This window comes from Fusarium keratoplasticum, chromosome 1 (genome assembly GCF_025433545.1).
Source record: "Fusarium keratoplasticum isolate Fu6.1 chromosome 1, whole genome shotgun sequence".
Lineage (NCBI taxonomy): Eukaryota > Fungi > Ascomycota > Sordariomycetes > Hypocreales > Nectriaceae > Fusarium > Fusarium keratoplasticum.
The window spans coordinates 3366197-3388456 of NC_070529.1; the positions used below are offsets into that span (position 1 = coordinate 3366197).

General features: G+C 55.1%; 6 protein-coding genes across 6 annotated transcripts; 3 read left to right on the top strand and 3 right to left on the bottom strand.

Annotated features, from left to right (window-relative positions):
- Nucleotides 1-3332: 3332 nt before the first annotated feature.
- Nucleotides 3333-4717, bottom strand: NCS57_00100200 (uncharacterized protein; the record flags this gene model as incomplete). Its single annotated transcript, XM_053051076.1, has 2 exons — nt 3333-4081; nt 4177-4717. 2 exons carry the CDS (start codon nt 4715-4717, stop codon nt 3333-3335), a joined length of 1290 nt encoding a protein of 429 aa, XP_052919591.1.
- Nucleotides 4718-5246: 529 nt separating this feature from the next.
- Nucleotides 5247-6085, bottom strand: NCS57_00100300 (uncharacterized protein; the record flags this gene model as incomplete). The annotated part of the gene is made up of 3 exons (XM_053051077.1): nt 5247-5552; nt 5602-5894; nt 5941-6085. The coding sequence occupies 3 exons, from the start codon at nt 6083-6085 to the stop codon at nt 5247-5249; spliced, it is 744 nt and encodes a 247-aa protein (XP_052919592.1).
- Nucleotides 6086-7352: 1267 nt separating this feature from the next.
- NCS57_00100400 (uncharacterized protein) lies at nt 7353-9936 on the top strand (the record flags this gene model as incomplete). The annotated part of the gene is made up of 4 exons (XM_053051078.1): nt 7353-7766; nt 7887-8563; nt 8617-8907; nt 8961-9936. 4 exons carry the CDS (start codon nt 7353-7355, stop codon nt 9934-9936), a joined length of 2358 nt encoding a protein of 785 aa, XP_052919593.1.
- A 324-nt stretch (nt 9937-10260) lies between these two features.
- Nucleotides 10261-12009, top strand: NCS57_00100500 (uncharacterized protein; the record flags this gene model as incomplete). Its single annotated transcript, XM_053051079.1, has 1 exon — nt 10261-12009. One exon carries the CDS (start codon nt 10261-10263, stop codon nt 12007-12009), a length of 1749 nt encoding a protein of 582 aa, XP_052919594.1.
- Nucleotides 12010-12135: 126 nt separating this feature from the next.
- NCS57_00100600 (uncharacterized protein) lies at nt 12136-12633 on the bottom strand (the record flags this gene model as incomplete). Its single annotated transcript, XM_053051080.1, has 2 exons — nt 12136-12324; nt 12376-12633. 2 exons carry the CDS (start codon nt 12631-12633, stop codon nt 12136-12138), a joined length of 447 nt encoding a protein of 148 aa, XP_052919595.1.
- Nucleotides 12634-17980: 5347 nt separating this feature from the next.
- Nucleotides 17981-21988, top strand: NCS57_00100700 (uncharacterized protein; the record flags this gene model as incomplete). The annotated part of the gene is made up of 1 exon (XM_053051081.1): nt 17981-21988. One exon carries the CDS (start codon nt 17981-17983, stop codon nt 21986-21988), a length of 4008 nt encoding a protein of 1335 aa, XP_052919596.1.
- Between the last annotated feature and the right edge of the window lie 272 nt (nt 21989-22260).

The window sequence follows — 22260 nt, forward strand, 5'->3', positions numbered from 1 at the left end:
ACGGCGACGGCGACGGCGGCGACGGGGCCGAGGGCGAGGACGAAGGAGCACGGAGGGGGACACCGAGGTGAGGAAGAAGAGAAGAAGAAGAGAGAGGAGAGAGGACTAAGTATGAAGCTATTCCGACCCCAAAAGGCAGATATAGGTCAGGTAGGGAAGACCGACCGACGAACGGGCGCGCAGGCAGGTGCCGGAGAGTCGGGGATGGTGGGAAGTAGCGACCAGGGGCTACGAGACGAGGGAGGGGGGGTGTACCGTTCTGTCGTAGGGATAGGTAGGCTGTACCGTTGCTGTACCCGGGCACTTGCTTGTTCGGGGCAAGAAGGAAGGGGGATCAGTGAAAAGGACGGACAGGGTCAGGCAGGAAGGACCAGCCAAGGACCAAAGACCAAGGGCAAAGGGCAAAGGGCAGGTGAAAGTCGGGTCACAATTGCCTTCAGAAAAAAAAATGGCATGACACGATTGTCGCCAGCGCCCAGCAGGCGGAGGCGGGTCGGGGGCATGCGCCGCAAGACCTGATGAGGAGACAGAAATGGGCTGATTTCGCGGGAGATTTTGCTGGCGCGCTCCCACACGGTCCACTCAGCCGACACGGTTGACACGGTCCACTGGGTCTGGGTAGCTTCCAGGGCCCTTCCTGGGACCCTGCCCGCGCAGTAGCGGCCTTGACTTTGACTCTTTTTTCTCTTGGCCTGGGTCCCCTCAAGACTCCTCAAGAGTCCTCGAAAGTCCACGAGGGGTCCACACCCGCCTGTGCAGCGCCAGCTCCGCCAGATGATGGGCCGATCTGATTGGTCGCCGAATGACAAATGTTCCTTGCGGCTGGGTCGACCCCAGAGGGCAGCCCGCTATGATGAAGCAAGAATGGAGTTTGTTGTTGGAGAAGAAGAAGCAGCAAGACAAGAAAAAAGAAAGATGCCCGCATTTTTGATTCAAGAGATGCCTCAAGCGCCCCGTCTCCATCGAGTGCGGAAATAAGCATCTGTAGCCAAGATCAATTGACAAGTCCAGAAGCCGCCGGGGAGATGCTGACAGCAGCCCAGCCTTGATTGATGGACCTATGATACAGACAGCATGAGGGGAAAGAAGCAACATGATCCAAAGATCCGCCTAGAACGCTCGCCCACGCTATGCGCCCAGGCCAGACCAATCCTCCTCATTCATCACCACATGCAAACAGTACGTACTGTCACCACCACCATCTTCACAACCCAAGACAAAAAGACGTTGAACCCGTGCCGAGCTTGCGCCGTTGCTGGGCGAATCCACTCATGCACCTGCTAGTTCCGATGAAAACGTGCGTGCGTGTGTGTGTGAGCTGTGTGACTGACTGCTCCGGTACTGGGGGTCAGCTACTTTCTGGGCTGTAGGTTGTATTTCGTGCAACGTCCTGTCCGCATATGCTAACCTATTCTGCCCTTTTGGTATATGGTGCAGTGAGCTGGACAAGGCCAGCACCTGAGCGATGGAGGGTCGGGGTCTGAAGTGGCCTCATGTAGAGTTCCTCCGCCTGCCCTCTCTCGCGCTCGCAACTCTTTCAAGTCGATAGTCGTCATGGCCAGGACAGGCTATGTACGGTACGTACGTATGTGGACTGGACTGGTTGAGGCAGTCATCAGATGGAGCCATCCGTGGTCCAGCATGGGTGAGGCGGACCCAGCCCATCTCCCACACCGGTTTCCCCGGTCGTTCCCACGACGTTTCGCCAGATAGATGACGGGTTTGGCCAGCACACAGATGGCTCGGCAGACAGACGTGCTCCAGCTGAGATGGCAGGCGTGGGGATTCGGGGACTCGGAGCAAATCTGCAACAGAGCCAACATCATATGCTCTCGTGTCCGCACTAACTCGACTCGTAGGGCTCTCGGTCCATGATCCAGATGGGATCTGGCAGTAGTTCATTCAAGCTGACACGGCCAGGTCTTGGCTTCCGCCTTGGTTCATGTTTATTGCCATGCTGACGATATTCGGGGATTTCTCGCAACATTAACCATGGATGCTGTTGTATCCAATCTGCGGCTCGTGGCTTATTACGGGACAGCAACAGCAACACCGCCTTGCCAGATGATAACGCTCAGGTTCTGCTTCCTTCTTCAGTCATCTCCCGTCATCCAGCCGTTGAACCCCAGTCCTAGTCCCGCAGATGCGGTCTATGTAACTAACTACTTACTGCCCTGGGAGCAGTCCCAACTGTCAAATTGACAATGGTAATATGGGTCCCTCGCCACGACATGCAGCGAACGATGATCATCTCATGATGGTCCGGCAGGCTGGATCCCCTGCGAGACCCTGAACCCGTCCGCAGTTGATTATGTTCCGTTACCGCTGCCGCTGCCGCCGCCGTTTATGGCAATGTACTTTGCTGTCTTGAGCTGACGCCGCAGTAAGCGAGCGCATCTTGCGCCTGGTTGCTGGACTCTCTCTCACGTCTACGGTATATACACACACGCCTGTTGGTCCGTCAATTGATCGAATCACCAAGCACAATCCATGCCTGACCATCACTCGAGCCTGGCAACATTTCATATGCACCGGCACCTTGTCGGACTCGGGGATTCGCTCGCCCAGACGCAATGCCAACGGCCAACAGCCATCACCAACACCACCAGATGCATCCCCGACCACATCTAGAGCCTGCTATGCATGTGGATGTACCCAGGTACCAACCGTCGGTCCCGGAGACGATACGATGCACGGGCCTGCCTCTCGTGCCGTTTCATATTGGATCCTGAGCCTCACCCCGGAGACAAGCAGAAACGGACTCGGACTTTGACGCCCAAGCTCCTGCGCACGCCCTCTCTCTTACATGGGAGGTTCGTAAGGCGAAGCAAGCTCCGTGTCCTCTTGTCGGACCTTTTTCACACCGAAGATAGAGTCAGTGCCTGGTCCCTTGCCTTCCCTTTGCAGCCCCGCCTCGAATACCCGTTGTCCAATTCGAAATCCCTTGACTCGGGTCGATTGTGGCAGCACCATCATCAGATCCTTGCGATTATCTCCATCACCGGCTAAAAGAATTTTTCATAAAGAATTTTCCTTTCTTTTCTTTTGGTTGCTGGGATTGCAATCGATATCTGAGCGTCGTACGGTATGTTAGTCATGGAAGTTATGCAACCCACATCCATTATGGACTTGTTGGACACGATGAACTCTCAACTCCCCGCTCACTTGCTTCTCTCTTGGCCTTCTCCCTTGCCTCGTCCCTCTTACTATGGAGCTTGTTTAGCTCGACAAATGCCCGGCATGCCGAGGCTTTCTTGCTTCAGCCCGCCACGTTTGACCAGCTAACCTTCTCCTAGCAGCGTCTGCATCATTCATCATGCCCCGACAGCGGCCTAGACGCCAGGGACCAGCACTGCGCTCTCACTCGTATCATTTATGCCCCTCTTAAGATGATGATCGTCCTCATAAGCGGCGTCCACGTCCTCAATCACCTGTCTACCCCTAAAGTTGTTCATATACGACTGCGCCTTGGCTCTCAGTGGGATGGCATACCAATCTGGCAGCATACGGAGAGCGGACAGAATCATGCCGAATCCCGGGATAACAACGTAGCCGCTGCGTCCTGTGAGAACCTGCTTGATTACGGCGTCAGCCACAGTCTCAGGCTCAAGCTGCGGCATGAGAAAGTCCGTCTTTTGATCATAGCCAGTAAAGAGAGCGGTCTTTGTGTGGCCCGGGTGGACTATCACCGTCCGGACCTTGGGGGCGTTGTATCTCGTAGTCAGCTCGGCCGTCAAGCCCTCATGGAGAGCCAATGAGGCGGCCTTGGAAGCTCCATAATCAACCATGTTGGGAATCGTCAGCCAGGCGGCGTACGATGTCACAGTGACAATCATGCCATGGTTGTTGGCGACCATATCGGGGACGAACGTCCTGGCCGTCCAAAACGGTGCAAGCGAGTTGACGTCGAAAGTGAAGCGGACGTCGCCCGGCTCTGCTTCCAATACCGTCTTGCCCCGGGCCACGCCGGCGTTGTTGATGACGACAGTCGGGTGTCCGACCTGAGCCCTGACCTTTTCGGCCACGGCTTCCACGTTTTCGGGCGAGCGAAGGTCGCATTGAAAGTGGTGCACGTTGGCCGCTGCTCGCGTCAAAGTTAGCATCATTCACTTCACTCTTTGCTCTGCACCTCCGGACCGGGGTCCGAAGGATGGAGATGGAGGCGGGAGAACGGACAGACGGCGAAGGACATGGGCTGGACATCCAGCACCACGACCGTTATGCCCCGCTCATCGAGCAGCTTGACCATATGGCCTCCGATGCCTCCGGCACCGCCAGTTACCAGTACGATCTCTCGAGTCCAATCATACTTGTCGTTGACCCAATTATTTCGAGCCTTTTCCGACGCCCAATCGCTGGCCCAGCGGGCGAGTGCGACGCAGAAGAGCGTCCCGAGATGTCGGGAGGCGGGATGGAGTTTGGCGAGGTCTTGGCCCGACTTTGTGAAGCGAGCGAGCAGCACAAGTGGGAACAAGAGGGCCGGGTTTAGCACGGTACGACGGAAGAGGCGGAGGACGACATCGGCACAGAAGCCCTCGCGTGGAATCAGACCTTGATGCATCGGCATGACGGCGGTGATGCTCGGTGGGGCCGGATGGACGTGTAAGTGATGGACGGTATCGCCGGCTCGCAAGGTAGAGAGCCGAGTTCTCAAGGAAATTAGAGTGCGAAGCCACAGAATCAACGGACGGGTGATGGTCTCATCTTTAACGAACATGACAGCTCTCACATCTCGAGCTCGAAGCTCCTGCTTTCACTTCATTGGAGCCTCGGCACGCTATCCCATGATAGCGTCCGTGAGAGTTTACTACACATTGGGCAAGCTGTTTGCGAGGGGGTGGAGAATCAGAGCTGCGTTGGGAAAGCCATTCGCCAACTTTTCGGCATAGTGCTCTAGCCGAGACACGGCCAGCGAATGTTTGCCTGTTGAGGGCCAAGAGGGCAGATCCGCGATGTCGCAGTGAGTGCATCACTTACACGGACCGAGACGGACAGCCTCGGCGAGGCATGGTCGACCCCGCAATGGGCCGCCGTTGGAGGATGGGAGCGGGTTGTGAGAGGCTGGTTGGTTTGGCGAAGTGGTGACCTGCATTGGCTAGCCGAGTTATGTTGGTTGGCGGCGTAGATGGGATAGGCTATTTCAACAGCTATCATTGAGGTTGGAATGTCTTGGACAGCGGGGGACGGGCTTGATCAAGTAGGAGCTCCGTCTTAAGGGCGGCCAGATATTTAACAATGGTCAATATTTACAGGATTGCGACCATTATGCCCGCCAACCCCCCAGCATATGCCATCAACCCCAGATTGGCGATCGACGCCCCAGAGTCCTTGTCCCCCGCCTCAACCTCTGTCGCATCTCCTGGGGCAAACAGTACGCCGACTTCGTTGGCCGTCTCTGCGTCGACATCTTCATATGGAAGCAGCTCATTGGACAAGTCGTCGCAAGAGGGGCGATCGTCATCCTCTTCGATCGAATTAGTGACGGAAATAGGGACGTCGAAAATGGTATAGTAGTCGTCGCCGTTGAGTCTAAAATTTTGCCGGATGGAGATCTATATAAGTCAGCATCATGTGAGTTGGGGCGGAACACCATTCAAATACATTATAAATGCCCCGGTCGCTCTCGTCATCCTCTGGCTTGCCGTCGCCCACTAAACAATCGGGCCAGACCCAGTTGACGTGCTTCACGGTGCTGTCGGGTTCCTGCGCCATGATTTCGCCGAGGCTCGCGTTGTTGGCGCTAGCCGTGCCATTCGAGATGGTAAAGTTGCGTCCCGTGGTGTAACTGTAGAGAAACATCTCTATGCTGAAAATCTGGCTGGGGGCATCTTCTTCGTATGGTGGCAGCGGCAGCTTGCCGTTAGCCGTCACGTCGATGGAGATATGTAGCGTGTCTTGAGGGTATTAGCAGAGCGTTGGTGTTGAGCGCATAGTACCTACCACCTCCCAAAGGAGTGTCTGGTTGAGGGGCATTTAGCACAACGAAACCAGGGGTGAAGATCTGGCCGTTGGAAATGGTAAAGTTGCCCGCCAGCGACTGTCCAGCCAGGACCAGCAGCGGCACGAGCAGTCGTGATACTGTCATGATGGTGAATGTGCACAGCGAAAGTGTGAAACCGGGGAGAGAATCACCAAAGGAATCATGTTGGAATTAATTGCCTATATCTACAACTTGAAACCGGAAATGACGTCCGTCAAATCTCTCCAGATAGGTGTGTCCATACCCTGGACAGACGTTTTTGGAGGGGTCATTTCTGGGCAAAAGTGAGAAGCGAGATGACACGGATATTCAGCCGGTTAATCATGAATGTATTCTTTCAATGCCTCAAGATGCTCTGTCAGTGTGTCAGAAAGAAGTCTAGAAGCAAATATAGAGTCGGTGTAGAATATTCCGCGGCATGTCTCATCTTGCGCCTGTCAAAAAGCAAGTCCATTCTCTCAGATCCATGTCTGTCTCATCTGAAGTCTGAAAGTCGAGCCCTGGGCAGGGATCAGATGGCGGCCCGACAACTTTTTGTGAATTAACTCGAACGGAGGCAGGGACTAGCTTGCATAAAAGAGACTTTGACAAGCACACGGGGCCCAATCTGTGCAGACGCGAAGCAACCCTTGAAACCACGTTCTAGAGATGGTTCATGTCATGTCAAACCATGCGAGTTTGACAGGTCAGGTTGCTTTGGTCGCATATATGTGTCCTCGATATAGCCGAGTTGAACATCCAATCCATATGGCAACACTCTCGAAGGATCCATAACGTCAAGGAAAAGGAAAAACCATGGCGATCCAGATCCCACAAACTCGCATCGATCGGTTGTGGCGGTAGAAGGACTCCACTCACCCACACAGCGGAAAGAAATCAAGTGGAGAAATGGCATTTTCCTTGCCCTTCCATTTTCTCTCTTGGCGGGACAGGAACAGGAAAAGAGAGCCACTTTCATCGTTACCGACGGCGCCCTCCGACGGCCGAGTGAGGCGCCCGCTTCCTTGTGTTCTAGCCCCAGGGCCCCGAAAGCGTGGCTTTTGGCTCGCAGGACGGACGTTGGAAATCAGGCTGCGTGCATCTTGTGGAGCTTTTCTAGACAAACACCATCGAATCCTACGAATCTCGACCCGGGCAATTGTCTCTTACTGGTCCTTGTTACGTTGTTCGAGTGGCAAGCGCTGCGAGTTCGCCTATCGGAGCTTTTGATAACCTCCATCTCCATATTGGATTGGCTTATCAAATCAACCCCGCCAACCAATCCACCAACACAACTCTGCTTGCTCATCACATCACATCAACCACGCCATTCATCAAGGGTTCCCTACAAGTTACCAATTGCGCCTTCTTTACTGCCTAGCTAGCCGGCACCATGCTGACTCCGCGGCTACCCAGCCTTATCTCCCGGCATGGCCCTTCCATGTGGCGCTGCTCCGGCCCCGGGGCTCGGCCGGTCCATGCCCAGCGCCGCCTCATGAGCGCGGCCGCGTCACTGGCTGGCGTACGAGAGCTGCTCAAGGTCACGGATGAAGTTGCCGACGCTGTTGCCAGTAACAAGCCTGTCGTGGCTCTCGAGTCAACCATTTACACCCACGGAGCGTTGGGCAATGACCTGGCCCGTGAGCACTCGGAGCTCGTCCGCAGCCATGGAGGTATCCCGGCTATTATTGCCATTGTTGATGGAGTGCCCAAAGTCGGTGCCTCTCCAGAGGAGATTGTTCAGATGATTGAGAGTGGAAGTGCTGTCAAGGCATCCAGAAGAGATATCGCATATCTCACGGGAATGGTAAGAGGGAGTTTGTTTTTGTGAATGATGATAGTTCGGCTATAATCGCCAACTATCAGAGGATTTCTTTGCTTTCATACACCCAGCAATCATCACACACGACTAACTCGGGTTATCCAGGGACTCACAGGACGTAAGATTCATGGAGGAACTACCATCGCCGGAACTATGCTGCTAGCAAGGCTCGCCGGTATCCGAGTCTTTGGCACTGGTGGCCTGGGTGGTGTCCATCGTGGTGGACAGGACTCAATGGATATTTCTGCTGATCTCACCGAGCTGGGCCGAACCCGGGTTGCCGTCATCAGCAGTGGCTGCAAGGGTTTCCTCGACATCCCTCGGACTCTCGAGTTCCTCGAGACCCAGGGTGCTTATGTGTCTACCTTTGCCGACGGTAGGTCTGGCAATATTGACTTTCCTGCATTCTGGGCCCGGGATAGCGGTGTCAAGAGCCCTTCTGTCGTCTACACCGAGAAGGAGGCCGCTGCCATCATCCTGGCCCAGGAGAAGCTTGGCATCGAGTCGGGTCTGCTCTTTGCGAACCCGATCCCCGAGGAGTTCGGCATTCCGGCCCCTAAAATGCAGGACTACATCGAGCAGGCTGTCAGGGAGGCCAACGAGAAGGGCTTCACTGGAAGCGCCAACACGCCGTACATCCTGGGCAGGCTGAAGCAGCTGACGGGGGAGAAGGCGGTCATCGCCAACAAGGAACTAGTGACATCCAACATCACCCGAGCCACCAATGTCGCTGTCGAGCTGTCGAAGCTCATGTCTCCCGGGTCCGAGCCCGTGAAGACTTTGTAAGTTGCGGCGATGATTGTACGGTCTGGGGATAACGTAACTCTAATTGTAGCAGTAGCAATGCAACACCTGCTGCTCTACCTGCTGCCCCCTCTCAGCCCCAGGAACCTGATGTCGCTGCGGATAGCAAGGCCGATATCCTTGTCGCCGGGTCCGTAGCCATTGACCTGAGCTGTGACTACTCCGCCCCCAAGTCAGGCGATGCCTCGCCTGTCCTCCATACCTCGAATCCATCCAGCATCAGCCAGTCCATCGGAGGAGTCGGCCACAACGTCGCGCTTGCTGCACACTCCGTGAGCAAGCATGCCCGAGTTAGACTCTGCAGCATGATCGGCGACGATGTGTAAGTAAAAGTCGGAAAGACGACCCTCGCATAAATGCTGATGCAAAAACCAGCGCTGGAAAGACTGTCCTAAACGGGCTCAAGGCCTCGGGTCTGGATACGACTTACATCCGACAGCTTGGCCACGAGTATCACGGTTCCAACAGGACAGCCCAGTACGTTGCCGTCAACGACGCCAACAAGAACCTGGTCATGGCCATGGCTGACATGGGTATCTTCACACATCACTCGTTTCCGGAGTACTGGAAATCCGCTGTCCGAGGCACCAAGCCCAAGTGGTTGGTGGTCGATGGCAACTGGAGTGAAAAGGACATCCGGGCTTGGCTAAAGGCAGGTCAAGATCAAGGCTGCAAGGTCGCCTTTGAGCCCGTGTCGACAGCCAAGTCGATGAACCTCTTCTGCCGCCAGAAGGGCCACCCGAAGCTTCGAGTCTTCCCAAAGCCCACTGTTGATATCGCGTCGCCAAACAGCTACGAGTTGGAGGCCATGTATACTGCGGCTCGTGATAATGGCTACTTTGACTCTCCTGAGTGGTTCGACGTTATCGATGCGTTTGGAATGAGGGGAGCTCGAGATCGCTTCGTCAGAGCGACCTCGGCAGAATTGACAGATGCAGGAGTCCCCGTTCAGTCTGTTCAACTCCTCCCCTACATCCCAACTATCGTGACAAAACTGGGACCTCAGGGCGTTCTTCTGACCACTATTCTTGGCCGCGACGACCCTCGACTAAAGGACCCTGACTCTGAAGAGTACATTCTCGCTCGAGCGACAAGTGATCACCCAAGCGTTGGCGGTCTATACATGAGGAAGTTTTCAGCCGCTGAGAGGGTCAAGAAGATCGTGTCCGTCAATGGAGTCGGTGACACATTCTTTGGCGTTTTGATCTCTGGTTTAGCGCAGGGTGGCAAGGTTGAGAATCTGATTGACGTGGCCCAGGCGGGCTCTGTTCTCACCCTCAAGTCTCCCGAGTCTGTGAGTCCCGACTTGCACCGGCTGGAGAAGGTTTTGGCGCAGGCGGCAGCGCTATGATTAGGATATCTGAAGTGGAGTTGAAAAGGGAATGGGAAATAAATAAGAATACCCTAGGCACCAACGCAAGTATATTCAAGTTCATTGACGGTCATGAAGTTCATGGATTCGTATATTTCCAGGGTTAGGGTTGTTGTCAGCCTCTCTGCATCACTTACACGTGATTGGTCGACTCCCCACTCTCCCACTAGCAAGACGAGCCTATCACGGCCCGTCGCTCATGCAAGGCTGTGAGGACCCTCTAAAAAAATTCCACGCCCGTCGACATTTCGCCCAAGCCAGAACCTACAGACTTCCCATCCGTCGCGAGACTCAGCAGCAATAATGGCGCCGCCGCAAGACGAAGACATGCAGGACCTCACGTCCTCTGAGAGCGAGGATCAGTTCGACTCGGAAGATGAGGTTCCAAAGCAAAAACCGACCGTCGCCCTCTACGACAAGGACTCGGACGAGGAGGAGCTGGAGCGACTAGTCCTCGGCAACAAGGCGAGCTTCCGGGCGCAATTGTTCAAGGATGACTGGCTTTTCGACTCCAGCAAAGAAGCAGAGGGCAAAGAGCTTGAGCTTGTGGGGCAGGACACTGCTGGGCTGGAGGATGTCGACGATGCGGATCTTTTCATGCTCGACACGGGCTCCGGGCCAGCTGCAGGCGCTGAAGTCACCAAGTCTACGAAGCCTGTAGATGGCAACGCCCCCGCTTGGGAAGATAGCGACGACGAACGATTGGTCATCTCTCTCGCCGGAGCCACGCGCCTACGAAAGCTGCGATTAACGGAGGCCGAAGACCTCGTCAGCGGAACCGAGTACAGCAGAAGATTGCGACAGCAGTACCTCCGACTGAACCCAGCGCCGGCATGGGCCCGCGAAGCAGACGGACGACCTAGCAAGAGGAGACGACGGTCCTCTGCCGCTTCCGATTCTTCAGATGCCGATAGCGATTCCGACTCTGAGATCTCTGCCCAGCCCCTCGAGAAGTTTCTCCGCGACGTCAACCGCCTGGCTGGAGCTGGATCGACAAAGAAGCGACGACTACGACCCGAAGTTATCGACATCCAGAGGACGAGAGAGATTCCAGACCAGCACAAGGCCCCTGTTACCTCCCTCTCCTTCCACCCAGAGTACCCAGTCCTCCTGTCGTCAAGCACAGCATCTGTTCTGTACCTTCACCACATCGCACCCTCTGCGCATCCCACGCCTAATCCCCAGTTGATGTCGGTACAAGTCAAGCAGGTTGACGTGCGAAGGGCCGAGTTCATGTATCCCAAGGGCGACAGGGTGTTTTTCGCTGGACGACGGAAATACTTCCACCACTGGGACCTGCAGTCGGGCACGGTGCAAAAGACGACGCAGATTCTCGGCCACCGACTGGAGCACAAGACCATGGAACGATTCAAGCTCAGCCCTTGCGGTAGATATATGGCGATTGTGGCTTCCACCAAGAAGGGCGGTGGTATCATCAACGTCATCAGCACGACATCAATGCAGTGGATCGCCGCTGCCAGACTCTCGAGTGTCAACGGCATTGCTGATTTTGCTTGGTGGAGCACTGGGGACGGAATGACCATCCTGGGCAAGGACGGACAGGTTGGCGAGTACAGCATGGAAAGCCGTTCTTTCGTGGGTGTCTGGAACGACGAGGGTTGTGTTGGCGGTATCGTCCTGGCTCTCGGCGGCCACCAAGGCCCGACGAATCTGGGCGAGGATCGTTGGGTTGCCATCGGTTCCAACAGTGGCATCACAAACATCTACGACCGAACCGAGCTTATCGTTCCCAACGCAGAGGATCTTACCATCAAGGAACGGCCGACACCCACCCGAGTCTTTGAGCAGCTCGTCACCCCCATCACACACATCGCCTTCTCCCCTGATGGCCAGCTCATGGCCTTTGGAAGCCAACACAAGAAGGACGCGCTACGACTGGTGCATCTGCCGAGCTGCACAGTCTACCGTAACTGGCCCACGGAGCAGACACCTCTTGGTAGAATCTCAGCGGTTGCTTTTGGACGACAGAGTGATTTGCTGGCGGTTGGGAACGACACGGGTAAAATTCGATTGTGGGAGATTAGGAGTTAGGTACATAATGAGCATGAGAACGGCGCATGACTATTGGCAGCTTCTTTTTTTTTTTTTATTCCAGTGACTTTGTCCATCCCCAGGAACTTCATCTCCCTAAACAAACAGGAATCGTATCCTATTCAATCATCCAAACATGTGCTTCAGCAATGCTCTAAGCGGGTCGCCCTTGGGGAGTTTGTTCTTTGGGTAAAAGGAATCGGTCTCCGCCGTGTATTTGACCAATGCACGTTTGTCCTCGAAGAACTTGACGTCGTCGGGCTTGTTCTTGCTCTTTAGAAATTGTCCGATGTTGACGTTCACACTCTTGATCGCCTAGCACAAGTCAATATTGAGACCCTTCTATATACAGACATGTTGACATACATCGTGGCACTTCTCTTTGGTATCAAGGCTACTGGAGAGGCCGAGATCGACGCAGAGACGCTGGAAGTCTTGCAGGGTCCCGCCTCGGATATAGGCCTTCCACCGAGTGACAAGCCGGGCCTTCTTCTTCTTCTTCTTGCGGCCAGAGGGCTTCACGGAATCGATAGTCAGGCCAGCGACCCCCTTATATAAATCTTCTGCTGCGTCCTTTTTGATCCAGCGCGACACGGTTGTTGCAAATTGTCTAAGTTGGTACATTGTGTGAATACCTGGTAGGTAGATGAGGTTTATAAGTGAGGTGAGTCCTGGATCCAGGTCGAGTGTGTTTAATGTAGAGGAAGGTAAACCAAAAATAGGTAAGGATAAGCGATCAGTAATGCTCTCAAGATGGGAAAGGCTGAGTAAATAGGGACATGAATAAGCCTGAAATGTTTTGATATCACACACGAATGCTGTTATCTAGTGGCATGCCACTCGCCGCAGAACGCCTGGCGGCATGTCCCAAATGCAAGATGCCGGTTGGATTCTCAAATATACAGGTATTCATAAATTGTGGTACTCTCTTTGGTTCCAATTCGACAAATAGGGTTAGCAAGTTCAACCCTGAATTGACATGGCCACCCACATCTATTGTTTGTTATGCGACTTGCCGTCGAAACCTACTCTCAAGGCGCTGTACAGGACGCGCCCAGTGTGACGGCCACACTTCCTCTGGACAGCTGAAGCCTCCAGACGAAGAAGACACGACACCGAGGCATCCCTAAACCCATTACATCGTTGTGATGGGGACACAAGCCCGCTCCTCGACTTTGATTCACTCCACAAGGGTCTACAAAGCAATATTGAATCATAGTTCCGACCTTGTACTTACTAACTCTTATATTCGATGCTCATCCGAGTCCTATCCGATAAGCCTTTGAAAAAAACAACTTCCTCAACAGGGGTTCATGCTTACACTGGTGCTCACATGCCTAGGTATGGTGCCGTTTCTCATCAGGGGACTATCAAAGGTATGACTGGTGGGCTCTACCGAGTTGCACAACAGAGCTAGACACATGAAATAATTCACCTATGCCTCCTTCGGGCAAGGAACAGGGCTCTGGAGGTATTGTTGGATAGGTGCAGCAAACCTCAACTCAGAAGCTCTAGGCTGTGAACTGATATATTCCACGAAATGGATACTGCCTTCAACAGTTGATCGGCTTCCGTAGCTCAGTTGGTTAGAGCGTCGTACTAATACTTCAGTTTACACTGTAATATCGGTGATGCGAAGGTCTCAGGTTCAAGCCCTGGCGGGAGCAATCCCATTGGCCGTCAACTGTTATTTTTTGCTCTTTGATGCTCTTCGCATCTCTCCTTTTTACTCTCAATCCCACATATCTCGCGTTTTCCGTGGTGTTTCTATTTCGGGAGTGGGTTACCCAAATAGGCAAGTTTTGGTCTCGAGGCCCGGGAAGGAGGCCATGGCCGCGACTTCCTGGCCCTGACTACTCCAGCTCCTAGCTCGCCTGCCAGGAGCTTAGCCCAACGTCAAGGACCCAAGGACTCCCTGTTGTCTGTCGCTAACTAGTGTCCTTTGGGGGTCTTAGGCGCCTTTCGCTTGCGCTCCGCAATTGATTCGCATTTGCTCATGCAAGTCAGTCATGTTGTTTGATGCCTTATTAATTACCTGCAGTGACGTGGATCTTCAGAACGTGGCACCAAGCAAGCCGAGTTTCGACGCCGGTTGGAATCCGGGGTCATGAGTGGGCTTTTCTGCTGCATGGGGCCTCAATCCGAAAATTCCTCTTTGGACTTCCTTCGTCTTGGAGTTGGCCACGACAGCTTGGGTGTTATTGTTGTTGTTGTTGTCGTTGTTGCCTCAATGCCACGTTGACGACGGATGAAGGTGCAGCGTTTTGAGGAGAGCATAACAGTTCACGGGACCTACCATGCCGATACAATTCCGTGTGGCCGCTACCGAATCCCGATTCATGATCACTTTCGGGCTGTGCCGGTCAGATGGTTCCCGGCAAAGCCGCTTGCAGTCTATAGAGTTACGGGGTGGTGATTCTACGTGGGTTGCAACTCTATGTTGCCTGGATTTACAGCCACGGACTTATCCTGCCGTGGGTGGATAGAGTTAACCTATATGGCAGGTAGGCAGTGCCCATTTATCAGGATTCTTCCAGATGAGCCCTAGATTGGCTCCGAGAAGTCAGACAACTATACCGGGAATGAACGGACATAGCCAGGTCGGTGTAGCGGGTGATTGAGCACGGCCGGCGGGTGCCGGCCATCATCGGGACAAGTCCTGGCCGTGACCGATAACGAGGCATGTCTGCTCCAGACGGATGAAAGCCGGGGAAGACTTTGATGGGGTTGCCGGTCCCGGTGCATCGGAGACAACTTGTGCACGGGTTCGTGTACAGTATGTGAGGGAATGGAGACAGCCGTTGAAGCGGGGGACAACTGAACAAGTAGAGAATGCGAGGCAGTATCCGAGTAAGGAAGAGTGGTGCGATCTCATGAGGCAGAAGAGGAAGATGCGGGATGATAGGTGCCGTATTGGTGTAGGGTATGTAGATGGACGATAAGCTGGCATGTGCAGCCGGAGAGAATCGGGTGGATGGAAACATGGGTTGGTAAACAGGCACTGACCTCGGATGTATGATGCTCATCGAGTCGAAGAGTTTCTTGTTGTGGTATGTGTCGGTTCTGGCGATTGTCGAGGCACGGGAGTTGGATGTCGGATCAACGGGGCAGGGATGGAAGACCAGGGTTGAGTCGAGCTGGATTGGCCGGGCTATGGTTAAAGAGGACCTCAGAAACAAGACAAAGACTCGAGGAATCACATCTGACAGAAGAGGAAGAGTCTCAGCCCTGCAATGCGCTGCAACGCAATGTGTGTAAAATGGCACCCCGTACCAAAAGAATGGAGAAGCCTGGAAAGCCCGCGCAAGCATGATCCGACTTTGGCAAGTTGGATGAGCAACAGACCTGGACCAATGGCTGGGACAATTCGCAGTGGGCAGATGGTGACGTCTGGATCCTGGACTCAAGGATCCCATCGCCAACCGGGTGCCAACCCACGCAGGCTCATGCGAGAGCTTTCAGAATTTAAAGGTTTTTCTTTTGCACCAGAGCAGCGGCCAACCGCCAAATTGCGCCTTGCAGCGTGGGCAAGTCAATGCAGTGCAGGGAGCGCGGGATGTGTCCGCGGGGCGTGGGTGACGGGTTGGCCAGACCTTCTGTCTCGAACTCGTTGTACAATTGAGGCACGGCTTGGCTGAGATTATGTTGTTTTCCAATCTCGTCCACTCGCTGCTGCTTCTGCAAGACTGTAGTATCAAGAGGAATGGGGTGGTGCAGCTTGTAGGGGTCTAAGGCTCAAAGGCTCGAGTTTGGTTGGCCAGCTCTGATCGGGCTACTCATTGCCGAGCCAAAATGAGCGAACAAGAATCAAGACAATAAAAACCAAAAAAGACCAGACATGATGCCACCGGGATGCAGCCAACCAATCCATCGGAGTCAGGAAAAGAAACTTCCAAGAGGCTGGCTGACCTCGAACTCACCATGGATCCAGGTCGGTCAGATGCTCGGGATCCATGATCAATCACCGCCAGGTATCACAATCCCACTCCCGTGATCGTCAAGACCTGGTATGCGAGTAACCTGTGGCGTGGATTGTGACCGGGAGCAGGGATGAATCCCCCGATCGCCCTCTTTTACTCGTCCCAGATGCCGAGACCTGAGAGCAAGACGAGATGAAGAGAGGGGTTCGTCTGTATTAGCGAGAACGGGAACAGAGGACACTGACAGGAGAAAAGACCCTGAAGGGTCCTGCTTCAGCTGTTTCCATGGAGACTTCCTCTCAGCTGAGGAGGCTAGAAAACCAAAGATGGAGTAGAACACAGTTGGCTTCTGGATTCTGATCTGAGGCGAGCAGGAAGCTCGAGCCCGAGACTGAACCTGGAGTTGGGAATCCTAGGAGTTAAGTTTTCAAGACAAGTTGAACCCGCCCATATCGGACGATGAGCCAGGGCGTTGAAGGAAGGAGGCAAGTGGTGCCCGAGCTTGTGCCTGCCTCCACCAGGCAGAGCAGGCACGGGCAGGTACAGGCACGGACTTGGACCAACGTTGGACTTTCCATTTTGCTTTTTGGGGGATGCCGCCTGGAGATGGGTGACCAACCCCCAATATCCGCTGAACCCACAGAGGGTTACGGGCGCTGGCCGAGCATGTGTGATCCATGGATGGCCAAGGACGCTGATGGCAGGTGCGCACGGCCTGGATTCAGTCAACTGAAGATATCTCCCTACCTATCCACCAAAAGATACTCGCCTCAGGCATCATCTCAGGTACGGCTGGCGTAGCCAGGAACCGGCCGAAGCTGAGAGATTGACGACAATGCACGAAAAAGGCCGACATCAGACCACACCCTCCCCCGTCACGAACTCGACGGGCTTCAACCCGGCCGGAAGGCATGGGTCACGCCCTCACGGTCAGCGCGGCGTGGCATGATGCACAACCCTGCCTACGAAGAACCCACGGAGGCTTTCACAGGAGTCCACAGGGACCACCCCCCTCCCCCTCTACGCCGGCGCGTCCCGGCACAGCAAAAGGTTGGATCATGACAAGATTGACAGTCCACTTTGGCCCAGAGGCACACGGGCAAGATGCTCGGGTCCTGCCAATCTGACCCGGGGGGAAATCGATCCATCCAGTCATTGGCAGCGGCATCAATTGGTGCATGAGCATTGCTTTACCGGGCACGGCCAAGCCAAGGCAATGAGCCACCAGCGGCTCCAGCAGTGCTTAGGCGAGAAGCAAGCAATGAGCAATGAATGGGGCGCGCACGCAAGCAAGCACGCAGGTCAGAAGCATGCGATGCGATAAACCTCTTTAAAAGTGACCCGCCGCACTTCATGCGCCCCTCCCCTCAGGTTCCAGTCTCTTCCCTCTTGCTCGCCAGTGAGAACTCGCTCTTTTCCATTTCGAGATCCTTCAAGCTCCAGCGGTTCACTCTAGCTCGCTCACTTGCAGGCCGACCGCCTTCAGGACCAGCCACGACCTTTTCTTGCCCTTCAACGTCCATCGCATTAGATCGGGGGAAACTACTGCGCGCCCAGCACATCACCCACCAACTGCACTGCGCTGCGCTGCACAATCTTGGGAAAGCCTCTCCGGCCATTGATCCATTAATAACCTCCCGTTATCTGGAACCGAGCTTGACCGACCGAGCCCTTTTTTTTTTCCCCTGCTGTCGAGATTTTTGCGACTCCGCCCAGGTCTCAGTCGATCACTCAACTAGTCGCAACTGGCATCCCCGCCTCCGCCTCCGCTTGTTCATTGCTTTTCCTGCCTCTTTTTTACTCTTCCAGCCTCGCGATTTGAATCTTTTTTTCTCCTTCTCTTCTCTTAAACTCGCCCTCTGTCGCCAATTGACCTTTTCCACCTTCGGCCTCGTTCTCCAGAACCTCCAATCGTGTCTGCGCCGTCCTCGATGGACCCTTCGTGTCATTGAGGACCGAAACCCCAACCTTCACTTTCACGCCCGCGCACCTTTCCAATCGATCACGGAGAAAAAGTTAGGAAACGAGTCTGCCCGTGAAATCGACCCAAGATGCCGCTCCGACGGCCGAGTACCTCGGGAGACGGACACTCCGTCGCATCTTCGTCGCCTTCATTTTCTTTAGCGGGTACCAAGCGCCGCTTCCCGCTCCTAGGCCGGAAAAAGACCCGAAATTCGGACCTCCCCCGGCCGTCGTCTGTCGTATTGCCTTCAACTTCATCTTCTCAGAAGCTCGCCAACGTCAAGCCCGGCCTCCGAGTACACGTCCAGGTCAAGTTTGAGAGCCCAATCGGCACCGAGCACGTACGCGACTATGAGGCCTCACCTCAGCTGAAGGCCTCGGATCGTATCTGCCAAGCGCTGCTCTCGCGCCTCCAGCATTGCTCTGCAGAGCTTATCACACGCCACGATTCTACCGCTCTCGACCCACTCCGCAAGCCCCATCGTGATGTCAAGCCACTGCGCTATCGCATCACATACCGCGTGGAACGCGATGGCCTCATTCTTGTAGAAAAGTCGCTACGCTCTTTCCAGGAGTACGAGCTGACCCATGACGACGCTCGCGAAGTTGTCAATGCTACCGACCGCATTGTTGGCTTGTTTTTGGTGCGCCACGATCCCGGCTTCCGGTGGTCTGACGCTGCCGATCCCGAGCCGGCCAACGCCGAGTCCGAAACTGTCCGGCCGTGCACCGGCCGACCGCAATCCACCGCCTGCATTCCCCGATCCCGGTTCGCCAACGACACTCAATCTTTCGAACTCGTCTCGGGCTATGCAATTGAGCTCTTTTTGCGCAGTCGCTGTGCCACCCGCTACCCAGAGAACCGGAATGCCTCTATCAAGATTGATAGTCGCCAGCCCTCCCCCCTGACCCTCCTTCTCGGCGAGGAGCTGATGACCCGTGTCTCCAACCTCGTAATTGACCCTGTCGACTCTTGTAAGCGCAAATTTGATAAGCGCCACAAGACTTGCAATGGGTTTGAGGGTAGCGGTGGCTGCACACACATTGAGGATGGTGCCGTTGACATCATGGTCAAGGTTCGCAACAACCTTGGCCCTGATTACACATACTTTTCCCATCGCATCCAAACAAGCAAGGTCTTGTTCAATGATCCTCAGGGTCGCGACTTTGACGAGTTCGCCAACCAGGTCAAGGCCAAGCTGGAGAAGGCTCGTGATATGACTGACAAGTCTATGCGTTCTCTGGATGACCTCACCCTCACTATCCGTGAACTACGTGGAAAGAATTGGTCTGTTCACGAACCTCTTGTTGTTCGGCTTGACCACTCGGTCACTTATTGCCGCCAAACCATTGAGGCTGTCATGGAACGCCTTCAGGCTGGCATCAGCAACGTCCTGGAGCACCATGAGGATGCGCTCGCCACCATGACCGTTCACAAGCGAGGCCACCTCATCTACGATGGTTTCCTTGACGGTGCTGGTGGGGATGATAGCATTCCTCTGGAGAAGTTTGCCTCTCCCGACTTAGAGAGAAAGGCCCTCGAGGCTCACCTGAAGGAGCGCATCCGTTCCGATATCACGATGCTGTGTAAGGACACTTGCGCCATTGACTGTCCTGACACGCTACCAAACCTGCGTCTCAAGTCAAGAGGTGCTGCTGCCTCCTCCATCGGAGCGGCATCGTCGATTGTACCCCCTCCATCAATTGGAGCCACATCGTCAGTTGCGCCCACCCCCTCGCTGACCGCTTCTGCCTCACTCCCCCGACCCGAGTCTGAGGTTTCCATGTCGGGATCTCTGGGCAGCTCCCGTTCCGAGCATACGCTGTCAAAGAAGATTGGCCAGACGAACTTGAGAGATAGCCCTCAGGCTCCTCCCTCGCCCGCAGCTCCTTCGCCTGACCTGCGCCGAGTACCATCTGGTCTCGAGATGGCCAAGAAGAACGGTTACATGGCCGACTTCATCGCAGACGACGAGAACCAGTCCGAACCCCCGTCTACTCCGAGCTTGGTGGATACTGATAGCATCAGCCCCCGAGACAGTATCGTTGTAACCCCCAAGTCCTCGCGTGCTTTGGCCCAGGACCAGTCCAACGAGGGACTTCGAATCATCGACGACGGACGTAGGATCATCTACCAAGAGCAGTCCGACATGGACGCCATTGCTAGCGGAGTGGTTCAATTCCATCGTCCTATCAACGACGACGACGAGCCCATCCAGCTCACAAAAGAGCCTCCGATCGAGACCCCGGAAAGAAGAGCGGCTCGCCGATCTCTTGATACCCGCATGCCCGACCTCTCTGGCGGCTTGGACTCTCCTTTGGCTGAGCCCAAGAAGGATGACGCCCCTGTCTCCCCAGCCGCCCAGAAGGAAGAAGAGCCTGAGAAGCCTGCACCTGTGCCTGAGACCCAAGAGGCCAAGGCGGCTGAAGAGAAGCTTCCAACTGAGGGTGTCTTGGAACACTCGAGCACGCCGGCCTCGCCTGTGGTCGAAGAGCTCAAGCCCGAGGAACCTACTCCCAAGCAGACGGAAACACCTGTTGAGGCACCTAAGGCAGCTGAGCCTGATGCCAAGATCGAGGTCGCTCCTGAGAAGGAGTCTGTTGACTTGGTACCTCAGGTTGCCGAACCTACCGAAGCTCCCGCTTCGACTGCCCAGAAGAATGAGACACCTCATGCTTCGCAAGATGAGCAGTGGGAGATGGTCGATGCTCGCGATGCTCCGTCAGACCCTCAGGCCATTGTGCCTCACACAAGATCTGAGACGAGCTTCGGGACCACCCCTCCAGCCAGCCTTCGTGGAGACGCTGAGACAGCTGAGGCCACTGCGCCTGCTGTCCCTGTCGTAGCTGCTGAGAAGACTGAGGCGGATGAGAAGGAGACACAACTGGCCAACGAGTCTGAAGTGCAAACTCCAAAGGCCACCCCGGTCGCTCTTGAGGTTACGGAAAGCGACGACGCCTCGAAGAAGCCTCAGGAAGAGACTGTTCTCAACGACTTCCCCAAGCCTCCTTCTACTCACTCTCAGGTTGAAGAGCCTCAATCTAAGGAGCCGACCGAGCCAGTTGCAGAGACTTCCACTGTTGATGCACCCAAGCAGGAGCCCTCGGAGGAGCCCGCTCAGGAGAAGGTCGTCAAGTCCAAGGAAACTGTAGTTCCTGAGGAATCCAAGGAACTGTCTCACAAGGCTGAAGAGGCCTTGCCTGAGACGGTCCGAGGATCCAGCGACTCCGGCATCTCTATGGAGGAGCAGGCCAAGGAGACAGCCAAGGAGGACAAGGTTCAAACGCCTGCCGTTGCCGAAAGCGCCGAGGCGGAACCTTCGCCTTCGGTGCAAGAACCCCTTGCTGTGCCTGCTGCCGAGCAAGCCTCTGAGAAGCCATCTGAGACTGATGCTCCCAAGGTCGAAATCACTGAGTCTCCTGAAGTCGCCCAGGAAGTGAATGCGGTTGCAAGTGAGCAGCCCAAGCCTGTGGACGACGATGAAGCTTCGTCTATCCCTGCCACACCTACCGAGATGCTTGCAACTCCCCTCGAGACAGTTCTCGAGGAAATCCCTGACTCAGCCATCACTGATGGGTCAGAGTCCCCCAACCTGGAGCCCTCGTCTGCTCTCCGCGATGGACGTGCTGAGCTGCCACGCATCGCCTCGGCTCCTCTCAACGCGCTCCCCACGTCTGACTACTTCAGAACGCCTCCTGTGTCCGAGAAGGACCAAGGACCAGCCCCTCCTTCGATTGATAGCTCCAACCTTCCCCTGGTACTTGCTCGTCCTCGTCCCCGTACCAACACTCTCCCCTCGCGCCGTTACTCAACCGCGCTGACCCTCGATATCGAGGCCGAACCTTTCCACCGCGACGGTGATGAATCCCCCACTGGCGAGCCTCCCAAGAGCGCCAGCGGTGTGTGGCACAAGGATTCGAGCCACCGCCGCCAGCCCTCAGCTGGCTCAGTTGGCTTTGTCGGGCTACAGGATCAGCGACGCCTACACAGCGTCGGCCTCCGTAGCGCCCTGATGCCCTACCGCTGGCAAGGAATGCAGCAGCGTGGACAGGGTGTCTGGGAGGGACGACCCAGCACCTCGCACAGCCAGGTTTAGATTCGATCTCTTGGATGATGCGTGGATATTGATTTCAGCCATTCGTTAGACTTTATTTCAAGACATGAATGAGATGAGGAAAAGAAGGATAGGATAGGACGGGACAGGACAGGATTGGACCGGATAGGATAGGATAGGATATATGGACACATAGAGAGTAAAGGGAGCAAGTTGCCGGCTTGGGCACCAAGGTGACAGCCTGGCGATGGCGTTTGGGCCGACTATTGATTTTACGCACGTATTCGTAGCACTTAGAGTCGAAGCATGACATT